Source organism: Mesoplodon mirus (genome assembly GCF_964341445.2).
Source record: "Mesoplodon mirus genome assembly, chromosome: 3".
Classification (NCBI taxonomy): Eukaryota; Metazoa; Chordata; class Mammalia; order Artiodactyla; family Ziphiidae; genus Mesoplodon; species Mesoplodon mirus.
The window spans coordinates 89001616-89024923 of NC_138978.1; the positions used below are offsets into that span (position 1 = coordinate 89001616).

Below are 23308 nucleotides of genomic sequence, written 5' to 3' on the forward strand. Positions count from 1 at the left end.
GCTTAGACAAGCATACACAGTGGGGAATTGACTTCTTGGAAAGATACGCCAAATTTGTTAAAGAGAGGATAGAAATTGAACAGAACTATGCAAAACAATTGAGGTAAGTTACATTTTTTTTTTCAGTTCTCAGAAATGAAATTACATGTTTAAATAGTTGGGTGTTAGATAAATGTGATATACCAGAGGTTAATTTCTGTGTTTTTCATCAGCATTAGATTGAACTAGGGAACTGGTTTGTTTTAATGACTCATTTAATTAAATCATTGCCTAGTATCAGAAGGAATATTGGCTAGCTAGATCATGAGTAGCTTTCATTCCAGAAAGGTACTTAAAGTCATAAAATCAGGAAGCAAAATTCCAGGAAAAAGAAATACCTGGGTATTAATTCTGTGCTTTACAGTTTTATTCCCCTGTAACTTTTTGCTTTAGTAATCTTTGCAAAGTGTTGAAGAGTTCTCCAGTTTCTCATTTCTTTAGAGTTTCGAAGACTTAGAAAGTGAGTGTGATGAGCTGAGTTTGTGTCAAAAACTAGATATATAGGGACTTCCTGGTGGTGCAGTGGTTAAGAATCTGCCTGCCAGTGCAGGGGACACTGGTTCGATCCCTGGTCCGGGAAGATCCCACATGCTGTTGAGCAACTAAGCCTGTGCGCCACAACTACTGAGCCTGTGCTCTAGAGCTCGCGAGACACAACTACTGATGCCTGCATACCTAGAGCCTGTGCTCTGCAACAAGAGAAGCCACTGCAATGAGAAGCCCGTGAACCACAATGAAGAGTAGCCCCCGCTCTCCGCAACTAGAGAAAATCCACGCGCAGCAACGAAGACTCAACACGGCCATAAATAAAGAGATAGATAGATAGATATTACTGATGAAAGTGATTTTGGAATATGTGTTAGGAGATAAAAGTTTTAAAGGGAAAATTTTAATCTTAAATGGAATTTATCTTAAGATTTTGTTTAAGCAGAAAATCGGTGTTAGACCACAACCTGACAAGTAGTTTTGCTGCAACTTATTCAATAAAAATGGTGTTTGAAGCTTGAAGACTAGATAACAATATAAGGTTCTAGCTGGAGGGATTAGGATTCTTTATATTGCACAGTGACAGAAAAATCCAACCCACAAGGCACACATGAGTAAAAAGTCTAGGCATATTTTGACTAATGGGTCAAATGTGTCTAGGCTCCATTTCTTGGCTCTGCTTCCCCTTGTTATCCTCAGATTTCATTCAGTACCATCCTTTTTACCCCCATAGCTCTAGATTTCATATCTTCATACCCCTACATCCTGGGGAAGAATGATGGTCTTCTCTTTTGTGCATTTGGGGGAGGAGAGAGGGAAGGAAAGGGGGAAAGAAGAAAGTGAAAGAAGGGAGAGGAAGAAGATGGAAGGAGAGCAGAGTACAAGCATGTATCAACTTCTTTTCTCCTGAAATCCCAGCAAAAGTCTCCTTTTGTCTTGCTGACCCTGGTTAGATTATATGCTTATCCAGAACAATTCACCGAACTGAGAATATTAGATTGATTTATAGCTAATGGTGGGGGAAGGGATAGGTGCCCAAAAGAAATTTAAGGTAGTGGATCACAGAAGGAAGGGGGATATTTGAGTGATAAACCACATATGTCCACCATTTGTAGCAGTTTATGCAAGGAGCTGACTGGGTGTAGGGATGAAATAGGCTAGTATGATGAATAGGTTACTTACGTTTATAATGATATACATACTACTATTATGACATCTATTGAAATAGTAGCATCATGCTAATTTCATGATCCATTTGCTTCCTGTGTTTTTTTTAAACAAAGGAATTTCCGTATGGAAATATAAACAGGGAACCTAGTATATTAATAATAATTATGATGATATTTTACCTGTCCAAAAGTTTTGACTTGGGAACTTTACCGTTCAGGAATCTGGAAGTGTTAAGAACCTCTGAAAAGTTAAAATAACAATAAAAAATGTATTCATGCGTAAACAATGAAAAATTTCCCTCATTTACTTTATGATTTGATCTCAACTCTAGCACATTAAGTTTTCTGGTTTCTAAGTATTCCAATAGAAGTAAAGAAAGTAAATGCTACAGACGGTACAGTGATGTGATGGCAGTGTGAAGTGCCAAATAATAAAGAAAAGATTAAAAGATTGCAAACAACAGATGAAAAAATTGTTTCCAGCCTAAAGGTACCTGTCAGTAAGGGAATGATGAAAAATACTGTGGAATATGCAATTTGAAAAAGTCAGGTGTAGCAGCATATTTAAAAGGCTACTCAGGCTGTCAGTGTAGAAAGCAAGTTGCAGAACTGAATGTACAGCAAGACCTCCTTGCTTACTTGAGCTTGAGTATATAGCTATGTGTAAAATTTGTATGTATTCTGAAGAGGTCTAAAAGGGTACACCCCAAATTGTCTTACACTGGTTACCTCTGAGGAATGAGAGTGGGGGGATGAGAAGGGAAGGAACTTACACTTTTCACTTGTATTTTTAAATTATTGAAGTCTTTTCAACAATTGTGTAATCTTAAGCAAAGAAGATGGTATATTTCAAAAGAATCCTATCACAAATTATAGAATAAAAATTGGTAATTTATAAGGTAAACCTTCAGCAATCTGCAATGTTTAATTGTCCAGAATAACTTGGGCCTCAAGGGTTTCAGGATGGCCAAGGTTTTACCAGAGTAACAGGACTGTAATCAAATGGAAAACTTGTTTGCCTTTCTGTTTTGTGACTGATAATAACAGTTATAATTTTCATTTAACTTGCAAAAAGAGATTTTAACACCACTTCTTTGAAGCAGGAGTGGCTAGAACCCACAATTCCATGATATGAAAATATAATATTGTAGTGAGAAAGTAGGTTTTGTCATGTACAGATGCTCAGGTTAAGTGATTTGCATCTTTTTTCTGTCCCAGCAGACTAAAGAAATTTAGTACACGTTCATCCTAACAGTGGCTCTCACTTGCAGTGATTCTCAGCAAGAGCAGGATTATTGGAAGGTGTTGAGGAATTCCAATAAGGAAGAGTTGGGAGGAGGCTTGTGTAACTTGAAAACCATCTACTCCCTTCCCTTTCTCTACATTGAGATTTGCTGCTTTGGATGAATGCTTAGTAAATGACTGGATTATCAGCTACTCTTTATAGTATCTGTTTTGTCCAAAGGGAAGAAGTGTGCCTTGTTTATTTCCTCTTCTTTAATGGGAAAAATTCTTTTGGTTGACTCCCTCCTGTTTTTGCTACTGCAGAGGACAGTTTCTTTTTTTTTTTGTGGTACGCGGGCCTCTCACTGTTGTGGCCTCTCCCGTTGCAGAGCACAGGCTCCGGACGTGCAGGCCCAGCGGCCATGGCTCACGGGCCCAGCCGCTCCGCAGCATGTGGGATCCTCCCAGAATGGGGCACGAACCCGTGTCCCCTGCATTGGCAGGCGGACTCTCAACCACTGCGCCACCAGGGAAGCCCAGGACAGTTTCTTTTCATAGTGAGGCAGCTCTTTTGTCTCCTGAATAACAACTATATTCAGAATGTTAAATATTTACATTTCAAATATATTGCAGGGTTAAATTTTGCAATATATTTTTTGTAAATATGTATTTTTTATTTGCATAAATTTAATTTGCAGTATAATTTTGGCACTCCCAGTTTATTCTCTGTCTTCTGTTTGTCTGTTTTGATGGCTTTGGTTTAACTTTATTTTAGTTTGGTATTGCTTCATTTTTGGTAGTGGTTTGAGGACAGGAATAAAAAAAAAATAAAGCATCTAATCATGTTTGGAGACATAGTTATAAACAGTTGAGCCCATCGACAGATGAATGGATAAAGAAGATGTGGTGCGTGTATGTATGTGTGTGTGTGTGTATATATATATATATATATATATATATAAAATGGAATATTAGCCATAAAAAGGAATGAAATTGAGGGCTTCCCTGGTGACTCAGTGGTAGAGAGTCCGCCTGCCGATGCAGGGGACATGGGTTCGTGCCCCGGTCCAGGAAGCTCCCGCATGCCGCGGAGCGGCTGGGCCCGTGAGCCATGGCCGTTGAGCCTGCACGTCCGGAGCCTGTGCTCCGCAACGGGAGAGGCCACAACAGTGAGAGGCCCGCGTACCGCAAAAAAAAAAAGGAACGAAATTGAGTCATTTGTAGAGACATGGCTGGATCTAGAGACTCATACAGAGTGAAGTAAGTCAGAAAGAGAAAAACAAATATTGTATGTCAACGCATATATGTGGAACCTAGAAAAATGGTACAGATGAACCGGTTTGCAGGGCAGAAATAGAGACACAGACGTAGAGAACAAACGTAGGGACACCAAGGGGGGAAAGTGGCGGGGGGGGGTGCTGGTGGTGTGATGAATTGGGAGATTGGGATTGACATGTATACACTAATATGTATAAAATGGATAGCTAATAAGAACCTGTTGTATAAAAGAAAAAACAGTTGAACCATGTCTATTTTGATGGATAACAAGTGGGACTTTGAATCACTTGGTAGAATGTTTTTTGTTTGCAGACAAAAAACTGATATCAGTCATTCTTCTAATAAATTTATAATATTATATTTGTATGACAGAGATTGACTAAATTTTCTTAAGTGAAAAAAAGAAGCTCTAGATACATAATAGTATGTATCATTTTTTTCTAGTAAAAATAATTACAGCATTAAATTCTATCATAGAGATTGCTGCATGAAATTATATTCCCCTACTTCTACCCCAGATCATTCCTTTTTGGTTCAAACGTGACAGCGTGGTACTGGAAGAGAAATCGGTTGGACAGCGGGAAGCCTAAAACTTACTCTTACCTTAACCAGAACAGAAATCTCTCCAAATTTCTTGGATCTTATTTTTATTTCTGTACCTTGCCAACCCTGGCAACATAGCTGGTACCTCTAGAGCTGAGTGAATGTAAGTTGAAAGTATAAATAATTGAATGACCTGTGTTTCACTTTAGTTTAGAAATTAGGATCTCTAACTATATGGTGAACCTTTGACCGTGTACTGCTTTCTGTCCATACTAGAGTTTATGTCATATACATCAATGTGAAGAGATTGCTCTACTAAGAGCTGTCCCAAATATTTAGAATAGGCTTAGATATAGAATAATGCAAATAAAACCAGTTTCTATTTTCTATTTAGTCTTTATTTTCTCATGTCTCTTTATCAGAATTTTCTATTCCTATCTCACTGTTTAGTCTCCGAAGAACCTGGGGAGCTCATCTTTGTACTGACTTGTGGAAAGTAGAGATTACTTTTATTCTTTGGTGGGCCATTGTTTAACTTGTGACTCTTTGGCCTCCCCTGAGTTTTTGATCAAACTGCTTAATGTAGTAAACCCTAAGACTGGCATCTGGATACAAGCAGGAGGAACTATTCCCTATATTAATTTTCTTCATAGAATTAGATCTTGTGGGAACTCTTTCATTCTTGTCAGTCTCTGGTAGTTCCTGAGCCTGCCTGGTAAATATCTAGGTGCCTGTATCCAGATGACTTACTGGCTAAATAATTTTTGCCTCTTAATTCTAGAAAATAATCTCCCTAATAAAAGATAAACTCCACAAAGGAAAAAGATTCTTGTTTGTTCTGTGCAGTGCTTATTCCTAACTTCTAGAATAGTCCCTGGCACAGAACAAGCACTTTTTGGTATTTACTTAACACTTAACATAGGATTTAATGTGCCAGCACTATTCTCAGTGCTTTTACACATCTTATAATATATTTCATTTTCATAAAAACCCAATGAGATGTTGGTATTACTTTATACATTAAGAAACTGAGTTACAGAGAGGTGAAGAAAGAGCTCGCTGGCTCAAATCTAGCTGCAGAGTCTGAGTACTTGGTGCTGCCTGTCAGCATAGGGAGAATGACTAATTCTCATTGAAGAGGATTTTTTTTCTATCAACAGTACCTAGGGCCATTGAGACATCTTTGGGTTTCTAAGGTATTTTACTAGGGAAAATAATAAATTATCTAAAAACTACGTAACATACTCTTGCCAACTAACACATGTTTATAATGTAACAATTAATTATAAATAATTAAATTATAGAAATTCAATTAAATATAAATTAAATTATGTACTTCATAAATTTAGGGCTAGTTGTATCTTTTTTTCCATAAAGATAAGAACAGGTTAAAATAATAGGTTAACATTTTAGAAGTCCTTCCTTTTAAGAAAATGTACTTGTCATTAAGGAAGTTTAAAAATTTAATTATGAGAATTTAAGATAAACACTTTTTACTTTTATTATTCCTATAACCTATTATAAATTGGAGCTAGGGATAGCATAATGTTAGTTCTCTCTGCTTTTTGCCTTTAATATTCTCCTTAACTCTATTAGCTGTTTTCTTCTGGTGGTTTATCAGAGGAGAGGAAATAGCATGACAATTGGAGAACCTTTTTTTAATGTAATATAGCTATATTTTCTTGATATGTTTGATTTGGACTTCATATACTTATCGTTACAATATTTTAGCTGTTTGGTTTTTTTGTTTTTTATTTGTTTTTTTTAATTAAAAAAAATTATTTTTGTTTTCAGTTTTCTAGCTGTTTGTTTTTTGATCATTGGCATTTTTTTCTGCTCTTATCCTTGTACTTTTTGTGTGCCCTGGAGCTCTAATTTTATCTCAGTTCATTCTGTTATACCTAAAAGATGCCCCCAACCCCCAACTTAATTATCCACTAGACTACTAACCTACATTTGCAGCATTAGGGTTGTTTGTCATTTTCAGTTTATGTAGGATGCAATCTCATTTAATCTTCACAAGAGTTTGTTGATCTTCTCTTGTATTTCTAAGACCTGTAGAGTACTTGCCCTGTAGTAAGCATACAACAGTAAACTTTTGTGAAATGATTCGATCAATGAACTCTACTGCTTTACTAGTCAAGAAATTCAAGCTCATCAACTTAACAAGAATCATGAAGCCTATTCCTGATTTTTATATTAAACTGTTTCCTTAAAAAATGAAGCAGAACCTAACAAGTAAAACATAAAGCTCTTAAGAAAGAAAATAAGTTCAACCCAGTTGTGGTAAACATTTTGATAGTGAGCTTTCCAGTGAAAAGAATTTAAGGATCTTGTTTAAACAACTATAGAGAAATAAGAAGGTTGTCAATGATGTTGGCTATATAGATCACTTAATCTCTTAGCTCTTTCATAATGCCTTTAATAGTTTTATTTCTAAGTTATTTGTTTAGCCATTTGAATTGTGTAGGAGTGTCTAAAATGAGACAAAATGTATATTTCATGATCCTATAGGTTTAAAATATAGGCAAATCAGATAGATTAAGCTGCTGACTTGAAGCTAGGACTGTGTTATATAGTTCTGCTTTAAGAATCTAATATTTAGAAGGAAAACAGAAGTTATCAACTTGCAGAACAAAATTTCTCTGAAAAGTATGATACTTAAGTCTGTGCCAATCTGCTCCTTCCTCAGTCTAAATTGAGCAATAAAATAATTTTCCTCTTTTCTGTCTTGAACATGCCTGAAAATATTCTTCTGGAAGATTTGCAGGTTGATTAGAGATCACATTGTTATGCCTATCACATCCTAAATAGCAATGAATTGTTGAATATATTCTTTGGGTATAAACTATGAAGCTGATACCATAAATGCATAGTCCCCTTCATATTTTAGATACTGTGTATCCTTGACATGCTAAAGATCAAGCAAAATTAGGAACTGGCATTTTTAAGAAATGAAATACTTCGTTTACCTTCACATCCATTGAAGCTTATTTGGTTTTTCTTCTCCTAGGTCTTTCAGGCATAAATATTTCAGTCCTCTTATTTCTTCTTGTTATCAGTCTATTTCACCATTTACCACCAGTAGAGGTATAATGAGAATGAAGCATGTCCCTTAAAAAAACAAATACAGTATTCAGAATTTGTCTAATACTACTTGTAGTAATCACTTTTTTTACATTCAAATTTCTTTTTTTTTTCTTTTTTTTTTTTTTTTTGCGGTACGCGGGCCTCTCACTGTTGTGGCCTCTCCCGTTGCGGAGCACAGGCTGCAGACGTGCAGGCTCAGCGGCCATGGCTCACGGGCCCAGCCGCTCCGCGGCATGTGGGATCTTCCCGGACCAGGGCACGAACCCATGTCCCCTGCATCGGCAGGCGGACTCTCAACCACTGTGCCACCAGGGAATCCCTACATTCAATTTTTAAAAATTGTGGTAAAATGTACCTAACGTGAAATTTACTCTCAATCATTTTTAAGTGTGTATTTCAGCTGTATCTTAAGCTGAAATATAAATATGTATATTAAGTATATTCGTACTGCTTTGTGACCAATTCCTAGAACTTACTCATCTTGAAAAACTGAAACTCTGCCTATTAAACAGCTCCCCATTTTCCCCTTCCTCTAGGCTCTGGCAATTCTATTAATACTTTCTGTGTCTGTGAAATTGACTACTCTAGGTACTGCATAAGTGAAATCATACAGTAGTTTTTTTTTGACTGGTTTATTTTACTTAGCATAATGTTGTAAGGGTTTATCCATGTTGGGAAATGTATCAGAATTTCCTTCCTTTTTAAGGTTGAATATTATTCCATTGTACAGATAATACCACACTTTGTTTATCCATTCATCTGTTGATGACCATTTGGGGTTTTTCCACCTTTTCTGTATTATGAGTAATGATTTTATGAACATGGTGTCCAAATATCTGAGTCCTTACTTGCAATTCTTTGGCAATATACCTAGAAGAGGAATTGCTAGATCTTATGGTAATTCTATGTTTAATTTTTTTGAGGACTACCATACTATTTTCTGCAGTGGCTGATCTATTTTGCATCCCTACCAGCAATGCACAAGGGTTCTAATTTCTCCACATCCTTGCCAACGCTTAATATTTTATGGGTGTTTTCTTTCTTTCTTTTTTCTTGACAGTAGCCATTCTCATGGGTGTAAGAAATCTCATTGTGGCTCTGATTTGCACTTCCCTAATGATTAGTGATGCTGAGTATTTTTTCATATGCTTGGCTGGACATTTGTATATCTTTGGAGAAATGCTATTCAAATTCTTTGCCAATTTTTTAAATTGGATTATTTATTTTTTTATTATTGCGTTTTAGGTGTTCTCTATACAGTCTGGACTGTAACCTCTTATCTGATATATGACTTGCAGATCCTTTCTGCTGTTCCTTTTCACTCTGTTGATCGTGGGCTTTGATGCACAAAAGTTTTAAATTTTGATGTTTGGTTTATCTATTTTTTCATTTGTTGTCTGTGCTTTTGGTGTCATATCCAGGAAATCATTGCCAAATCCAATGTTGTAAAGCTTTCCCCTATGTTTTCTTCTAAGAGTTTTATAGTTTTAGCTCTTGTGTTTAGATCTTTGACCCATTTTGAGTTAATGTTTTTATATGGTTGTAAGGTAGGGGTACAACTTCATTCTCTTGTATGTGGATATCTTTTACATTCCGTTTTCCACTATATGAGGAAAGATTTGTGTCTGTAAGTGATGGAAACCCCAGTGAGCTAGTTTGTTTAATGGTAAATTTATTGAGAAGAGATATTTATCGATTTATTTATTGATGTCTTTTATTGCTTTGATTTTTTTTTTGATTTGATTTTTTAACTTGAGTTCAAGAAGAGGTTGAACAGTTTAGCTGCTGGAAGTCCTGGGATGCAACTAGGTCACCGGGGAAAAAAAAGTCAGGATCTGAGGCACAGCCAGAGAGCCAGAGACCTTTGTTGTCTTCCTTCCTCCCTCCCTCCCTCCCTCCCTCCTTCCTTCTCCCCCCCTCCACGCTCCTTTTTTTATGTGTTGGCTTCATGCTTTCAGTGCAGACTGGCCTTTTTTCTCCACATGGCAGGAAATATACTCACCAACATTCAGTTTTATGTCTCAGAGATTCAGCTCTCGTACTGACCTCAAAGCTGTATCAGGTCCAAACACTTAAAAACTCCAGTAAGAGAACTCTTTGGCCCAGCTAGATTCAGTTTTCTATCTCTGGATCACTTAGCTGAGGCCCACAAATAGGGCCATTTGTCTTAATCTGGTAATTCCTAAACATGTTAACCATTAGATATAGGGACGGCAATTAAGAAAAGGGATACTAGTCAGTCTCAGATATCTAATACTACCCTTCTGCCATAGTATGATTTGTGTCCCATTTTACAAATAAATATGGTATTGATCACGTGTTAAACAGTAATTAGAGCTCAGAGCCTCTCAAATGTTGAAAGATTGAAAACGTATAGAGGTGATTTTCTGCTTAAAATTTTTTGAGGTATCTTGTACCTCATCATTTAACTGTAAAATGTAGTTTAAAGAAAAGTGAATTAAAGTTTTGAGAAATTACTTGGAATACTTTATAATTTTCACTAAAACTCAAATATAAACATGACAAAACTAGAATGGGTAAAAAATATTAAAATCAGCAATTTAAATATAAATTAAGTAGTACGATATATTTAATATCACATGTATAATTAGGATATATAGAGAATACTATAATATTTGGAGAAACCCATTACATTTAGAAGCCTTCTCAGGCTACTGAAGGAAGAGTGTTAATTCCTCTTAGGATCATAGTGCATGATCCTAAGGTTCTTAGAAAACATGGATGAAACACACACACATCAAAACAAAGTATCAGCTTATCTATGACATCTATTATAATTTCTATAATATGTATTGTATCTGTATAAAACTTGGTTTTAATTAATTCCTGATTTATAACATGCTATTCAAAACATGTCTTACATATAAAAACTGCTATCATAATTGGTTACTTGGAGAATCTCTGGACTTAGAAGAGAGGAAAATTTTTTCAAAAACAGTAGCCTAGGGAAACTGACACTAAGGGCAGATTTCTTTTTCTTTTTTTTTAATATTTATTTTATATTGGAGTATAGTTGATTAACAATGTTGTATTAGCTTCAGATGTACAGCAAAGTGATTCCATTATACATACACATGTATCTATTCTTTTTCAAATTCTTTTTCTATTTAGGTTATTACGGAGTACTGAGCTGAGACAGTAGGTCCTTGTTGGATATTTATTTTTAATACAGCAGTGTGTACATGTCAATCCAAACTCCCAGTCTATCCCTCCCCTCCCCCTTCCCCTCCCCCACCCCAGAAAACTGTAGATAACTATAAGTTTGTTCTTTAAGTCTGTGAGTCTGTTTCTGTTTTGTAAATAAGTTCATTTGTATCTTTTTTTAAGATTCTGCATATAAGCAATATCATATGATATTTGTCTTTCTGTCTGATTTACTTCACTTAGTATGATAATCTCCAGGTCCATCCATGTTGCTGCAACTGGCATTATTTCATTCTTTTTAATGGCTGAGTAATATTCCGTTGTATATATGTACCACATCTTCTTTATCCACTAATCCATCAATGGATAGTTAGGTTGCTTCCATGTCTTGGCTATTGTAAACAGTGCTGCAATGAACACTGGGGTGCATGTGTCCTTTTGAACCATGTTTTTCTCCAGTATATTCCCAGGAGTGGGATTGCTGGATCATATGGTAGCTCTATTTTTATTTTTATTTTTATTTTTATTTATTTATTTATTTTTTCTTTTTGCGGTATGCGGGCCTCTCACTGTTGTGGCCTCTCCCGTTGCGGAGCACAGGCTCCGGACGCGCAGGCCCAGCGGCCATGGCTCACGGGCCCAGCCGCTCCGCGGCATATGGGATCCTCCCAGACCGGGGCACGAACCCGTATCCCCTGCATCGGCAGGTGGACTCTCAACCACTGCGCCACCAGGGAGGCCCGGTAGCTCTATTTTTAGTTTCTTAAGGAACCTCCATACTGTTCTCCATAGTGGCTGTACCAATTACATTCTCACCAACGGTGTAGGAGGGTTCTAAGGGCAGATTTCTTCTTTTTTTTTTTAACATCTTTATTGGAGTATAACTGCTTTACAATGGTGTGTTAGTTTCTGCTTTATAACAAAGTGAATCAGCTATACATATACATATATCCCCATATCTCGTCCCTCTTGCGTCTCCCTCCCACCCTCCCTATCCCACCCCTCTAGGTGGTCACAAAGCACCAAACTGATCTCCCTGTGCTATGTGGCTGCTTCCCACTAACTATCTATTTTACATTTGGTAATGTATATATGTCCCTGCCACTCTCTCACTTCATCCCAGCTTACCCTTCCCCCTCCCCGTGTCCTCAAGTCCATTCTCTACGTCTGCATCTTTATTCCTGTCCTGCCCCTAGGTTCTTCAGAACCTTTTTTTTTTTTTTAGATTCCATGTATATGTGTTAGCATATGGTATTTGTTTTTCTCTTTCTGACTTCACTCTGTATGACAGACTCTGGGTCCATCCACCTCACTACAAATAACTCAATTTTGTTTCTTTTTATGGCTGAGTAATATTCCATTGTATATATGTGCCACATCTTCTTTATCCGTTCATCTGTAGATGGACACTTAGGTTGCTTCCATGTCCTGGCTATTGTAAATAGAGCTGCAATGAACATTGTGGTACATGACTCTTTGTGAATTAGGGTATATGCCCAGTAATGGGATTGCTGGGTCGTATGGTAGTTCTATTTTTAGTTTTTTAAGGAACCTCCATACTGTTCTCCATAGTGGCTGTATCAATTTACATTCCCACCAACAGTGCAAGAGGGTTCTAAGGGAAGATTTCTTGAGAGAGATGAATTGCCTAAAATACTTTTAGTTTAGGAGGAACCTGCCTGTTTTACACTTACATATTTGAGACAAGCCAGAGATTTATTTGACCTAATAAGCATATTATGTTAAAAATTCAAAGCAAGGATTTGTGGGACTTAGTAACCAGTCACACCTTGGTGTGTATTTTTGCTGACTTCAGACTGTTTTCTTAGAAGGCCCAACTGAGATCAGCTGCTTTGAGGGGATAAATTCTTTTGGTATGCTTTTATCATTAATTTTTTTAAATTAAAAAACAGTATATGATCACTGTAACACATTTAAATTTGAGTCACTTCCCAGTCCCTCTCCCTAGAAATGAGTACTATTAATAATTTGTTGTGTCTTCTTCTAGGGCATATGTTTTCCTAGAATAGAAGTTTTGATTTAGTGGAATATAAGAACATTTTGGACCATGCTGTAGTTTTTCTAGTGGCAGGGTAGGCTTGGATGGAGTCTTAGTGGCTTGTATATGGTTTCTGAGGGCTTTATTGGGGCTTGGGAAGAGTTTCCCGTAGATGGGTGACTTTACATAAGAGAGGCAAGACAAATTTAAAAAAATTGCTGAGGATTAACTGTGCATGCTCAAAAGGTAAAAGTAATATTACTTTCTTCTTCTTCCCCTTCCCTCTTGTGATATTTGTGCTCTTCCTCCCAGAAGCTAGAGTTCAAATTAGTGTTGTGTGTGTAAGCTATGAGTAAGTTAAGACTTTTGTGTTAATGTCTGTGGTAGTAGTCATAATTTTTTCAAGTGTCAGAAGCCCAAGTCATATTGGTTTAAGCAAAGAAAGGAATTTATGGCTTATTTGACTGAAAAGTTTAGGGATCTGGGTACTCAGAAAAGTAAGAATTTCTCTCTTTTTCTCTTGGTTTTGTTGTCCTTTCTGTTGATTTAATACCCAAGTAGGCTCTTTACACGTGGGGGCTCCAGGATTGTGTCCTATCAACTTAGCTTCAGCATAAAGAGAACATATTGATGAACAACAAGGACCTACTGTACAGCACAGGGAACTCTGCTCAGTATTCTATAATAACCAAAATGGGAAAAGAATTTGAAAAAGAATAGATATATGTAATATGTATAACTGAATCACTTTGCTGTACACCTGAAATTAACACAACATTGTTAATCAACTATACTCCAATATAAAATAAAAATTAAAAAAAGAAAAAACATATCTTACCAAGAATTTCAGCGGAAATTTTAGCATTGACTTTGGCCTGGATTAATGGGCCTGGATCAAATAAGTGTTCCTGGACTGTTATATGTGACCAACCCACCACAATTATGTAGACATGACAATAGAGGAGCTGTAGTTTAGGTTATGCTAGGCTGTACTAGAATAATAACTCCCAAATCTCAGGGACTTTACACAGCAAAAGCTTATTTCTTGCTCATGCAAAGTCAACCACAAAGCTAGGTGATAACTCTGGTAGTCCATGTGGTAACTCAAGAATCCATACTGTTTTCATCTTGATCTTAACATGAAGGCTCCACAGTTGCTTCATCAGGGAATGAAGAAGCCCAGACGTTTATGCATGAGCTATAATGCTTTAGCTTGGTACTTAACACAGAGCTAACAGCCCATTATACAAAATTAGCCACATGGTTCTGCCTAACTGCAAGTGTGCTGGAAAATGTGTGAAATAATAGGGTTCTTTGATGAGCAGAAATATGTCTGCCACAAACTGTTACAGAATAAAAAAGTATAGTGAGTGATGTAGGTAGGCATAGACAACAAATGTCAATTATAGCCTATAACTCTAAACAATGCTTAAAATGTTGATATACAAAATTGTGTTCAGAATTTGAAACTGCTTGCTCTTTGGAATGTTCTTCGCCCAAGTTTGACTTGTTTTTATTTAAAGTAATTCATGGATTCATGGTTGAAAATCACTGACATTAAAAGTAATTTCCAGAATGCAACCCATTTATAGGTTGGAGACTGTGGTTATAACCATAATAAGTTAATCAGTTACCTCATAATTGCTGATTTCCATGGATATTATAGTTTAAACCAGTACTTCTCAAATTATTTGTGATGATGGACTAGTTTCTTTTAAAGTTTCTACTGATGCTTTTATAAAATACAATAAAAATTTAATGCTAGAAAAAATGACATAAAAAGAGACATATGAAATACAGGCCCTACTTTTTTTTACTGTTAAATTCAACATTTATAAAACTACTCTCAACTTCTGTACTTAGCTTGTTGTGGGATAGGTAACGAAGAGTCTGTGGACCTTTACTGGTCCATGAATCATATTTTCAGGAGCATGGTATAAAGGACTGTGGCTAATGCTTTGCAAATATTATCTACTTTAATTCTCATAACCTTATGGGTTAGAGGTACTGTGTATCACCATTTATAGAAAACTGGGCACAAAGAGTGTGAGTAAATTGCCCAAGGTCACACAGATACCACACAAAACCCACATAGTCCAGTTTGACTCCAGAGTCCATGTGCTTGTCTACCTCTCATTTTACTAAGATGAAATGAGGTAGCATTCTAGTCCGAGACTGTCAAGAATGGACATAGATACAGGCAGAGAAAGTTACAAATTGGAATTAATTCATTTGCCTAAAGAAAGAGAAGGTTAAGGATCACATAGTGATTTTCACATAAAAGTAGATTTACAGAGGATACTGACGAACGGTTCTTTTATCCTGTAGTGGGTCTGCATCTGTTTACATTTTACCTTAGTTAGTATTATAATCCCTGATTTACAAAAGAAAATAATGATAGTATTTCCTTGAAATACCTGTCTTTCTGCCATAACTCAGTTTCATATACTGAGTACTTTGTTTCTTTTATTCTTCCTCTTAATTCTTTTTAGTTTGATAGCATAATCAACCAAATTGTTACTATTACACTCGTATAAACATAGAAATAACATTTCTTTCTGCAGGAATCAGTATTTTAAGGAGAAAATGTAAGTAATGATTGTCTATTACGATGGTAATAGATGATCATGTTGCTATCTTAATTGTTTTACATCATTAAATTCTTGATTTAATGAAATTGGAAACTTTTAGAGTATTTGAATTTCAACAACAGTATTTTTAGTAAATTTTTAAAAATCTTCTTCCTATAGAAATCTGGTTAAGAAGTACTGTCCCAAACGTTCCACCAAAGATGAAGAGCCAAGGTAAATTATATACCTATTTACTGTTGCATATTAAAATTTAAAAGAAGAGCTATATTTTTGTTATTTAGTAAAATAAATATTATGCCATTAGCTTTTTATAAAGATTTTAAAAAGTTTATTGTAATAAAAAATCATAATGTTTATGAAAGAGGAAACTACTGTTTTTTCTTATGAGGTTGCATACTTCAGTGGGCTTGATAATAGCTTTTTAGAATAGTTCAAGTGTGATTTCTAAGTAATAGGTGGACTGGGACTCCACTTTTCTCCAGAAGAAAAGGGTATTTTTTCCATACTTTATTTTGTAGCTGTCAGCTTGTTAGATTCTTGCTTTTACTTTTACAGGTAGTAAAACAATTTGGCTGGTTAGTTTAAAGGGGTAATGAAAAGGAATAAGGTTTTCAGGGTAATTTTGGAACTCTGAATAAAAGGTTAGGAATTGCCTATGAGCTTTTTGGCATTCTTAAATAGGGGGATACATGGATAGTTGTAAAATGCAGAAACAAAAGGAGACTAGACTTAAAACAACTTTGTGTGTATTTGTCAGTTGTTAGAGGATTCTCAGGTTTAGTGTTAATGGAGTCCTAGCTGAGCTGTCCACCTTCAGCTTATGTAAGAGTGTTCCCGCAGTGTATTCAAGTAGATCTATACATTTTAATACAGTGATTCTCTTTGTTTCTCTCCTGCCCTCCACACACATTTTTTTTTACCCTTATTTTTGCCCCTTCTTACCCCTCTGTGGTGCCAACCATAGCGGCACTTCACTTGCATTCAGGATGTGGGCAGGCATACAGGCAGCTGTGTCCAGAGCTGATAGCAAAATTGTTCTGTAGATCACCCATTGAGATGCATTTGAGTGGTATAATTGGCAGGTTCTGTCCTCTAGAGCAAGCATATCATCTCTGTAATATGTTCAGCTGCCAAGCCTAGGAATCCAACCAAGTTCATTCCCAAGCTCAGGCCAGTTAATTGGCAACTTAAGAGATTCCAGTATGCTAAAAGAGCCTGCAGGTAGTATTCTTATTATTTTTTGACCCCACATATCCTTTTATTTATAAATTAAGACTGCCCAACGATATATAAACATGTACAACTTGAGCTTAAGCAGGATTCTTTCCATACAAAGTTAATTTAGAGCTAGTAGCTGAGATTTAGGTTGAATATGTTAAAATTTGTTAAGTATGAGGCTCAATCTATACCTCACAAAAACATTTATAATGAAAGTAAAAATAAATTTCACCATTTTTAATATGTTTTTGTCAGGTTTACTTCGTGTATAGCCTTTTTTAACATCCTTAACGAGTTAAATGACTATGCAGGACAGCGAGAAGTAGTAGCAGAAGAAATGGCGCACAGAGTTTATGGTGAATTAATGAGATATGCTCATGATCTGAAAACTGAAAGAAAAATGGTAATTCTTATCATTTTTATACAGTGATAATAGTATATGAAATATTTTCACAGAAATGAAGTAATTACTTTGCTTTTTAAAATAATGTATAGTCATACAGCATAAACTGGTTTTCTATTTCTCTAAATTTCTTCTAGCTAAAATTATCTCAAGACATTCTTGCTAATTTGTGATCCTTTTGGATTTAAGACTGAGGTCTGGTAAATTCCAGCCAGTGGGACAAATCTAGCCTACTGCCTGTTTTTGTTTCCTAGTTACCATGAGCTAAGAATGGTTTTTACATTTTTAGATAGTTGAAAAGAAAATGAAAAAAAGAATATTTTATGACATGTGAAAATTATATGAAATTCAAATTTTAGTGACCGTGAAGTTTTATTGGAACAGGCGCACACTCATTCACTTATATATTGTGTGTGGCTGCTTTTGCATTATATTAGCAGAGTTGAATATTTGTAACAGAGACAGAGACCATGTGGTTTGCAAAGCCTAAAATGTTTATTTGACCCTTTATAGAAAACTTTGTCAACCCCTATTTAGATAATCATGTATTTTCCAAGAGATTATATCTGTCTTAAAGATTATATTTAAAATATTTAAATAATAGTCTATAAAATGCATTTTAGAGAATTTTTGCTTTACTAATAATCTCTTCCTAAGTCTTGATAAAGTTTACATAATTAGTACCTTGAAAAAAAATTAAGTGAAAAGCCTTTTGGGGACTTTAGGCTTTAATTGGTATTTAATTGTAATTTAAAAATTTGTTTTGTTTGTGTTTTTGGTTGTTGTTATGATCTTCAGCATCTTCAAGAGGGACGAAAAGCTCAGCAATACCTTGACATGTGCTGGAAACAGATGGATAATGTGAGTTATAGTGTTTTCATGTTTAACATAAAATTTTGTAGCATTTAGCTCTAAATGCTCTTATGCTTCATATCTATTTGAGTTTAATATTTCTCAATGTAGTATTATTTATAATTTGACATTGGTGTAAATAGAGAATATGAGACCATTTTGTCTGTTTTCCTTTTTTTATACATGGTTCTGTACTTGTACCAATTCTATAATCTTCAGATAATTGTAAACATTTAGGAAGATTCTTTTTGACTTTGCCGTTGTTACTATAAAATATTGATAGAGGATAGAAGTAATAAGGAAGTATTGATACACCTTAGAAGACCATGTGACTGAGACTAAGAGAAACTAGATTCTATTTCTGCCTTTTCCTTATTAGCACCTGATTTTGTCTTGACTTCAGTTTTAGCAAATGAAAAATGAAGACAGTGAACTAGATTATATGAAATGTTTTTTCCAGTTCAGTGATTCTATAATTGAATGTTTCTAGTACTGGGCTGCTGGTCATAGACTGTCTCACTGTAGGAAATAAAGTACTTTATAAGGCAAAATTATAAAAGCATAATAATTATTTACTTTAAAAACTTTCCAAAGGTACTCTTTAATGTGGTTTTTCTTAAATATCCTGGCATACAGTCATTTGAAAACCAAGATGTTTACATGGAACATTTTATTTTCTTTACTTGAAACGCTCTGCCAAATGATGTACTGTCGTATAAGATTAATATTCTTTCTTGAACCCTCATGTTAGCAAGCAGTTTACTCTTTCCCTGCATATTTTTATGATGGACACTGTATTCCTTGAAAATTATGCTGAAGGGAGTTTTTCATGTTAATCAATTTAGCTTGTGGTTGTTGGAAAAAGGACAAGTCTGAGATTTAAAAAAAAGTATGCATATACGTGTACAGTTTTCAGCTTTTTTTCTTTCTTTTTTAAAGGCACGGGTTAAAAGCTTAGAGTAAATTTCTACTATATAACTGTCACTGATGTAAGATTCTAATCACCAGTACTGATTGAGAATTCTTAGGTATATTAATAGTCTGTTTTCATTTTTGTTTTGATTTTCTTTCTAATTGGTTTCAGAAAGACTTCTAGGGAGTGTTTACATTTATTAAATTTTAAATTGCCTTAACTAGCATCCTTAGTATCTGCCACCCAATGAATGTGTATGTGTGTGTGTCTTTCATTTGCACAAAATAACAGACTCCTACAATCATGAGTTATTGGTCCCTTTAAAAACTGGAGTTGACATAAATCATTCCTGTTGATATGTGCTGACTTACCTTTAGAACAATTGTTAGTTATTAAGCAAAAGTCATAAGGGTCATAAGAAACAAGCATCAAAAAATGTAGGAGAGATTTCTTTAAGGCGTTAACAATATTGTGAAATAAAGGTGAGTTCAGCTCAACTCATGTTTATTGAAGCTATCCGTAACATGTATTGAGTCTGGTACAAAAGCAAATATGATATGGTCTTGTTTTTGTGGAGCCTGCAGTCTAGTAAGAAAGAGACACAAATATAATTTCTGTGTAATATGTAGAAATATGTGCAGGATCCCTTTTATAGTCCCATATCTTCATGTCTAATCAAGAAAACGAAATTGTAAAATTCCTAACATGTTTGCAGTAATTGAGAGGATATTTAAAGAAGTAGGAGAGAAAGACTGAATTAGTGACAGAGTACTGAACATTGAGAAAAAAATTTTAAAGACAGTTATTAACCCAGGATAAACAAAATAGGCCCCACTGACATTTAAATTGAGGGCAGAAGACAGTAGCCTGTGAAGAAGATTTTGAAGGAATGGTCAGAGATTGAGAAGATTGAAGCGTCAGAAATGCCAGGTCTATCAGGTGGTTCCAAGTAACAGATCATATGAGTTTATAAGAACAAAGCTCAGAAACAGGTCAGTTCCAGAGTTGGTCAGTAGCTCAGTGATGTCACCAAGGCTGCTTTTTCTATCTGTCCACGTTGCTGTCTTGACCATGGCCTTTTCCTTCAGGCTTGTCCCTTTATGGTCAACAGTTGATTTAAGCAGCCAAGCACCACATCCTCATTCAGCTGCATGCAGAAGCAGGAGAGAGAAAGCATTTCTCTTCTGTTTCCTCTTATCAGGGAAGGAAAGCTTTCCCAGAAAATGCCAGCAGAATTCTTCATGGGTGCCTTTGACAGGATTAGATTACTTGACCATGCCCCAGCTGTGGGAAGGCTGGTAAAGCAAGTTTTCAGCTCTTTTCAGCCTCCATGCAGGGAGGTGGGCTCTTTTGAGAAAGAGTAGGGGAGTAGATGTGGCTGTTGATTAGCCTGTGACACAAAGGATGAAGAAAGGAGAATCTTTTCTGGAGTATAGCCCTGTATTGTATAATGATATAATATCTTTCAGGGAAGGAGTATTTTTAATATTACTGTACTCATGATTCTTTTGCTGTTGCAAGGAAATTAGTAGGTAGATTTTTTCACAAACAATAGGACACTTAATATAAAAGTATTGTTGTATATGAGTTGCCTCAAATTACACCAAAATTAGTAGCTATAGCTGTTCAATTTGAAAACACAGCTCTGAACTGAGTTTCAGAGAATTAAATGTGGAAATTTAATTTTAATCTTCACAGGAAAGTGATATTCTGTATATTATGTATATTCAGATATATTTATGCTTTGAATAAATTTTATCTCATTTGATATCATACTAATCAAAATAGTAAGAACATTTTAAATTTTTATAAGAAATTTCTGAGTACATTTATTTGATGTAAGTTACAGGTATGTCTGGTTCTAGGTATAAGGCAAACTGAACTAACTCAGACAACTTTTGGCTACAAATACCTAGATATAAAAGCTAAAATATTTTTTATTGTATTTTAAGCTCTTAGCATAGCTACCTGAAAGAAAGGGAAATTTCTAACTGCTAGAAACTAAGGGTAAACTAAAAGCCAGAGCAATAGTTGTGTGAGCTGATACAGTGGCATTTGAAAAGTGGTTATAGAGGTTTTGGGGTATGGTTTACAGGACCTTGCTAAGGGCTTGGGGTTTAGTAATCACACTTTGACAAAGTTTAGGTTTTAGCTCTGTATGTTTGGGGAGTTGGAACTGAAATCCCCGTATAAAGTTTGACTCTTTGAAGGACTAAACCTTTAGTCAAAGGTGGCAGGAACTCTGCCCACTGGCCAAGGGAGGTAGCGGAAAAACCTTGTCTCTATCTGAAAGTCAAGGAGTAGGAGGTATCCTGTGAGAAATTTAAACCTTTTGACCTTGTAGTTATGAGATTTGCACTATCTGAATAGTTTTGTAATCCTCAAGACAAGAAATTGACATTGTAACTGGTTAGGTAAGTAGAAAATGTTGACATCCTGTGCTTTCTTCTGAGTAATTCTCAGAATACAGGTAGCAAGGCATATATTTTCCAGACAAGAAATTGGAAGAGTCTCCTCTTGTGGAATTTAATTAGTTTGAGAGGAAAGGCTTAAAGATACAGGCACCATGGTTTCTCCAAGGAAACTGCCTGGCCTTATCACTGTAGAGGAAAAGGCCATAATCCAATTAGCTTTTAAAATAAGAGCAGATAGGCAGGTATCCCCAGACATTTAAAGAAAACATCTAATGTAAACACCAGAGTATGCAGAAAAACTAGTACGCAGAAAAAAAAGCAACTTTGAAGAAACAGTGACTGTGAAAGGAAATAGAAATTAAAAAGCAAAAACGAGCAAAACCCAGAATTATTATTAACATTTTCATAGGGAATAGAGAAGTTATTACATCCATGAAATAGGAACAAGATACTATAAAGAAAGGAACATATAAAGAACAAAAAAGAACTTTATGGTAGCAGAAATGAAAAGCTCACTAGAAAGAATGAAATTGAAGATCTCTCAAAGTAGAGCAAAATGACAGACTGAAAATATGAGAGAAAATATAAGAAAATTAGAGGGACTCATCCTATAGATTCATTTTCAAGATAATAAGCATCTTAAAAAAGAGAAAACATAGAAAATGGATAGGCAAAATTAATTCAAGAAAATTTCCCCAGAACAGAAAGACATGAGTTTCCAGATGGAAAGGATTTTCCAGGTGCTCAGCACAGTGGATTCACAGCAAGACATATCTTCATGAAATTTCAGAACAATTAGGAGAGAGAGAAGATCCTACCAACCTCCAGAGAGAAAAAACAAAACAAAATAAACATATTTTATGCAAAGGATCAGGGATCAGAATGGGATCAGGAAGCCAGAAGACAGTGGAGTGGTACTTTTACATTTCTGAAGAAAGAAGATTTCCTACTCAGAGTTTCATACCTGGCCAAATTTTATCAATTAAAATAGATGGAAAGGCATTTTCAGTCATGGAGACTTAAAAAATTATCTCTTTTCGGAAGCTTCTTTTAGCAAGCTACTGCTGAATGTGTTCTAACAAAATAGAGAAAGGAACCAAGAAAGGGGCAGGTGTGGAACTAGGAAATAGGAGATTCGAATTAAGGGAGAATTGAAAGGAATCCCCAGGAAATGGTGAAGGGAAATCCCAAGGTAACAGTTATTCAGTAGGCCTAGTTTGGTAACCAGTTCAAATTTTAACAGGTTACAAACCTCTGGGTTCTTGATTTCATTAAGAAGATAAAATTGATAGAATTCTGAATATGTTTGAATTAACTGAGGAGAGATGTAAAGAACTGGGGACACTAGGGTTGAATTAGAGAAAAGTACATTGAAAACTAAAGCAAATATTTTAGAAAAAGACATTAACTTCAGGATAAAAAAATACACAGGAAAGTAAATATATCACATGCTCAGTTGTGAATAGGTTTTGCAAAGTCATAGTAATTTGAATTAAATTAAAAAAATTGTAGAGGCCACTCTGGGCAGACGGTATTCCTGGGACACTTGGAAGAAACAACACAAAACCACTTTGGAGGGATATTTCCACACTCTAAGCTACACTGGGACTCCATCAGAAAAAAAAAAAAAAAAAGGAAAACAAGCAAACACCAAAACCAATCAACCAAACATATAAAAACAAAACAAAAAACACCAAACAAACCAAAAAAATCCTGCCTAAGATGAGCTTAAAATAAAAAATTTCAAAATACATATGATTATTTTTCTTATAAAGAGATTGAGATACATAATAAATATTAACTCAGTCATGCCTCTGATTTTTTTTCTTCACAGTCTTGTGATATCTGATATTTAAGACACATGGTTTGATTGTAATAGTAAAATTCTTTGCTAATTTAGAAAAATTTTACCTGTAGTGTGTAA

General features: G+C 35.3%; 1 protein-coding gene across 1 annotated transcript in view; it reads left to right on the forward strand.

Annotated features, from left to right (window-relative positions):
• The window catches only part of FNBP1L (formin binding protein 1 like), a gene marked incomplete at its 5' end in the record, with an annotated part of 86481 nt that overhangs the window by 36649 nt on the left and 26524 nt on the right, over positions 1-23308 (forward strand). The window contains 4 exons of the mRNA XM_082615104.1: positions 7-103; positions 15744-15797; positions 17058-17205; positions 18004-18066. Of these exons, the coding sequence (XP_082471230.1) occupies positions 7-103; positions 15744-15797; positions 17058-17205; positions 18004-18066 (362 nt within the window). The remainder of the gene's footprint in view (positions 1-6; positions 104-15743; positions 15798-17057; positions 17206-18003; positions 18067-23308) is intronic.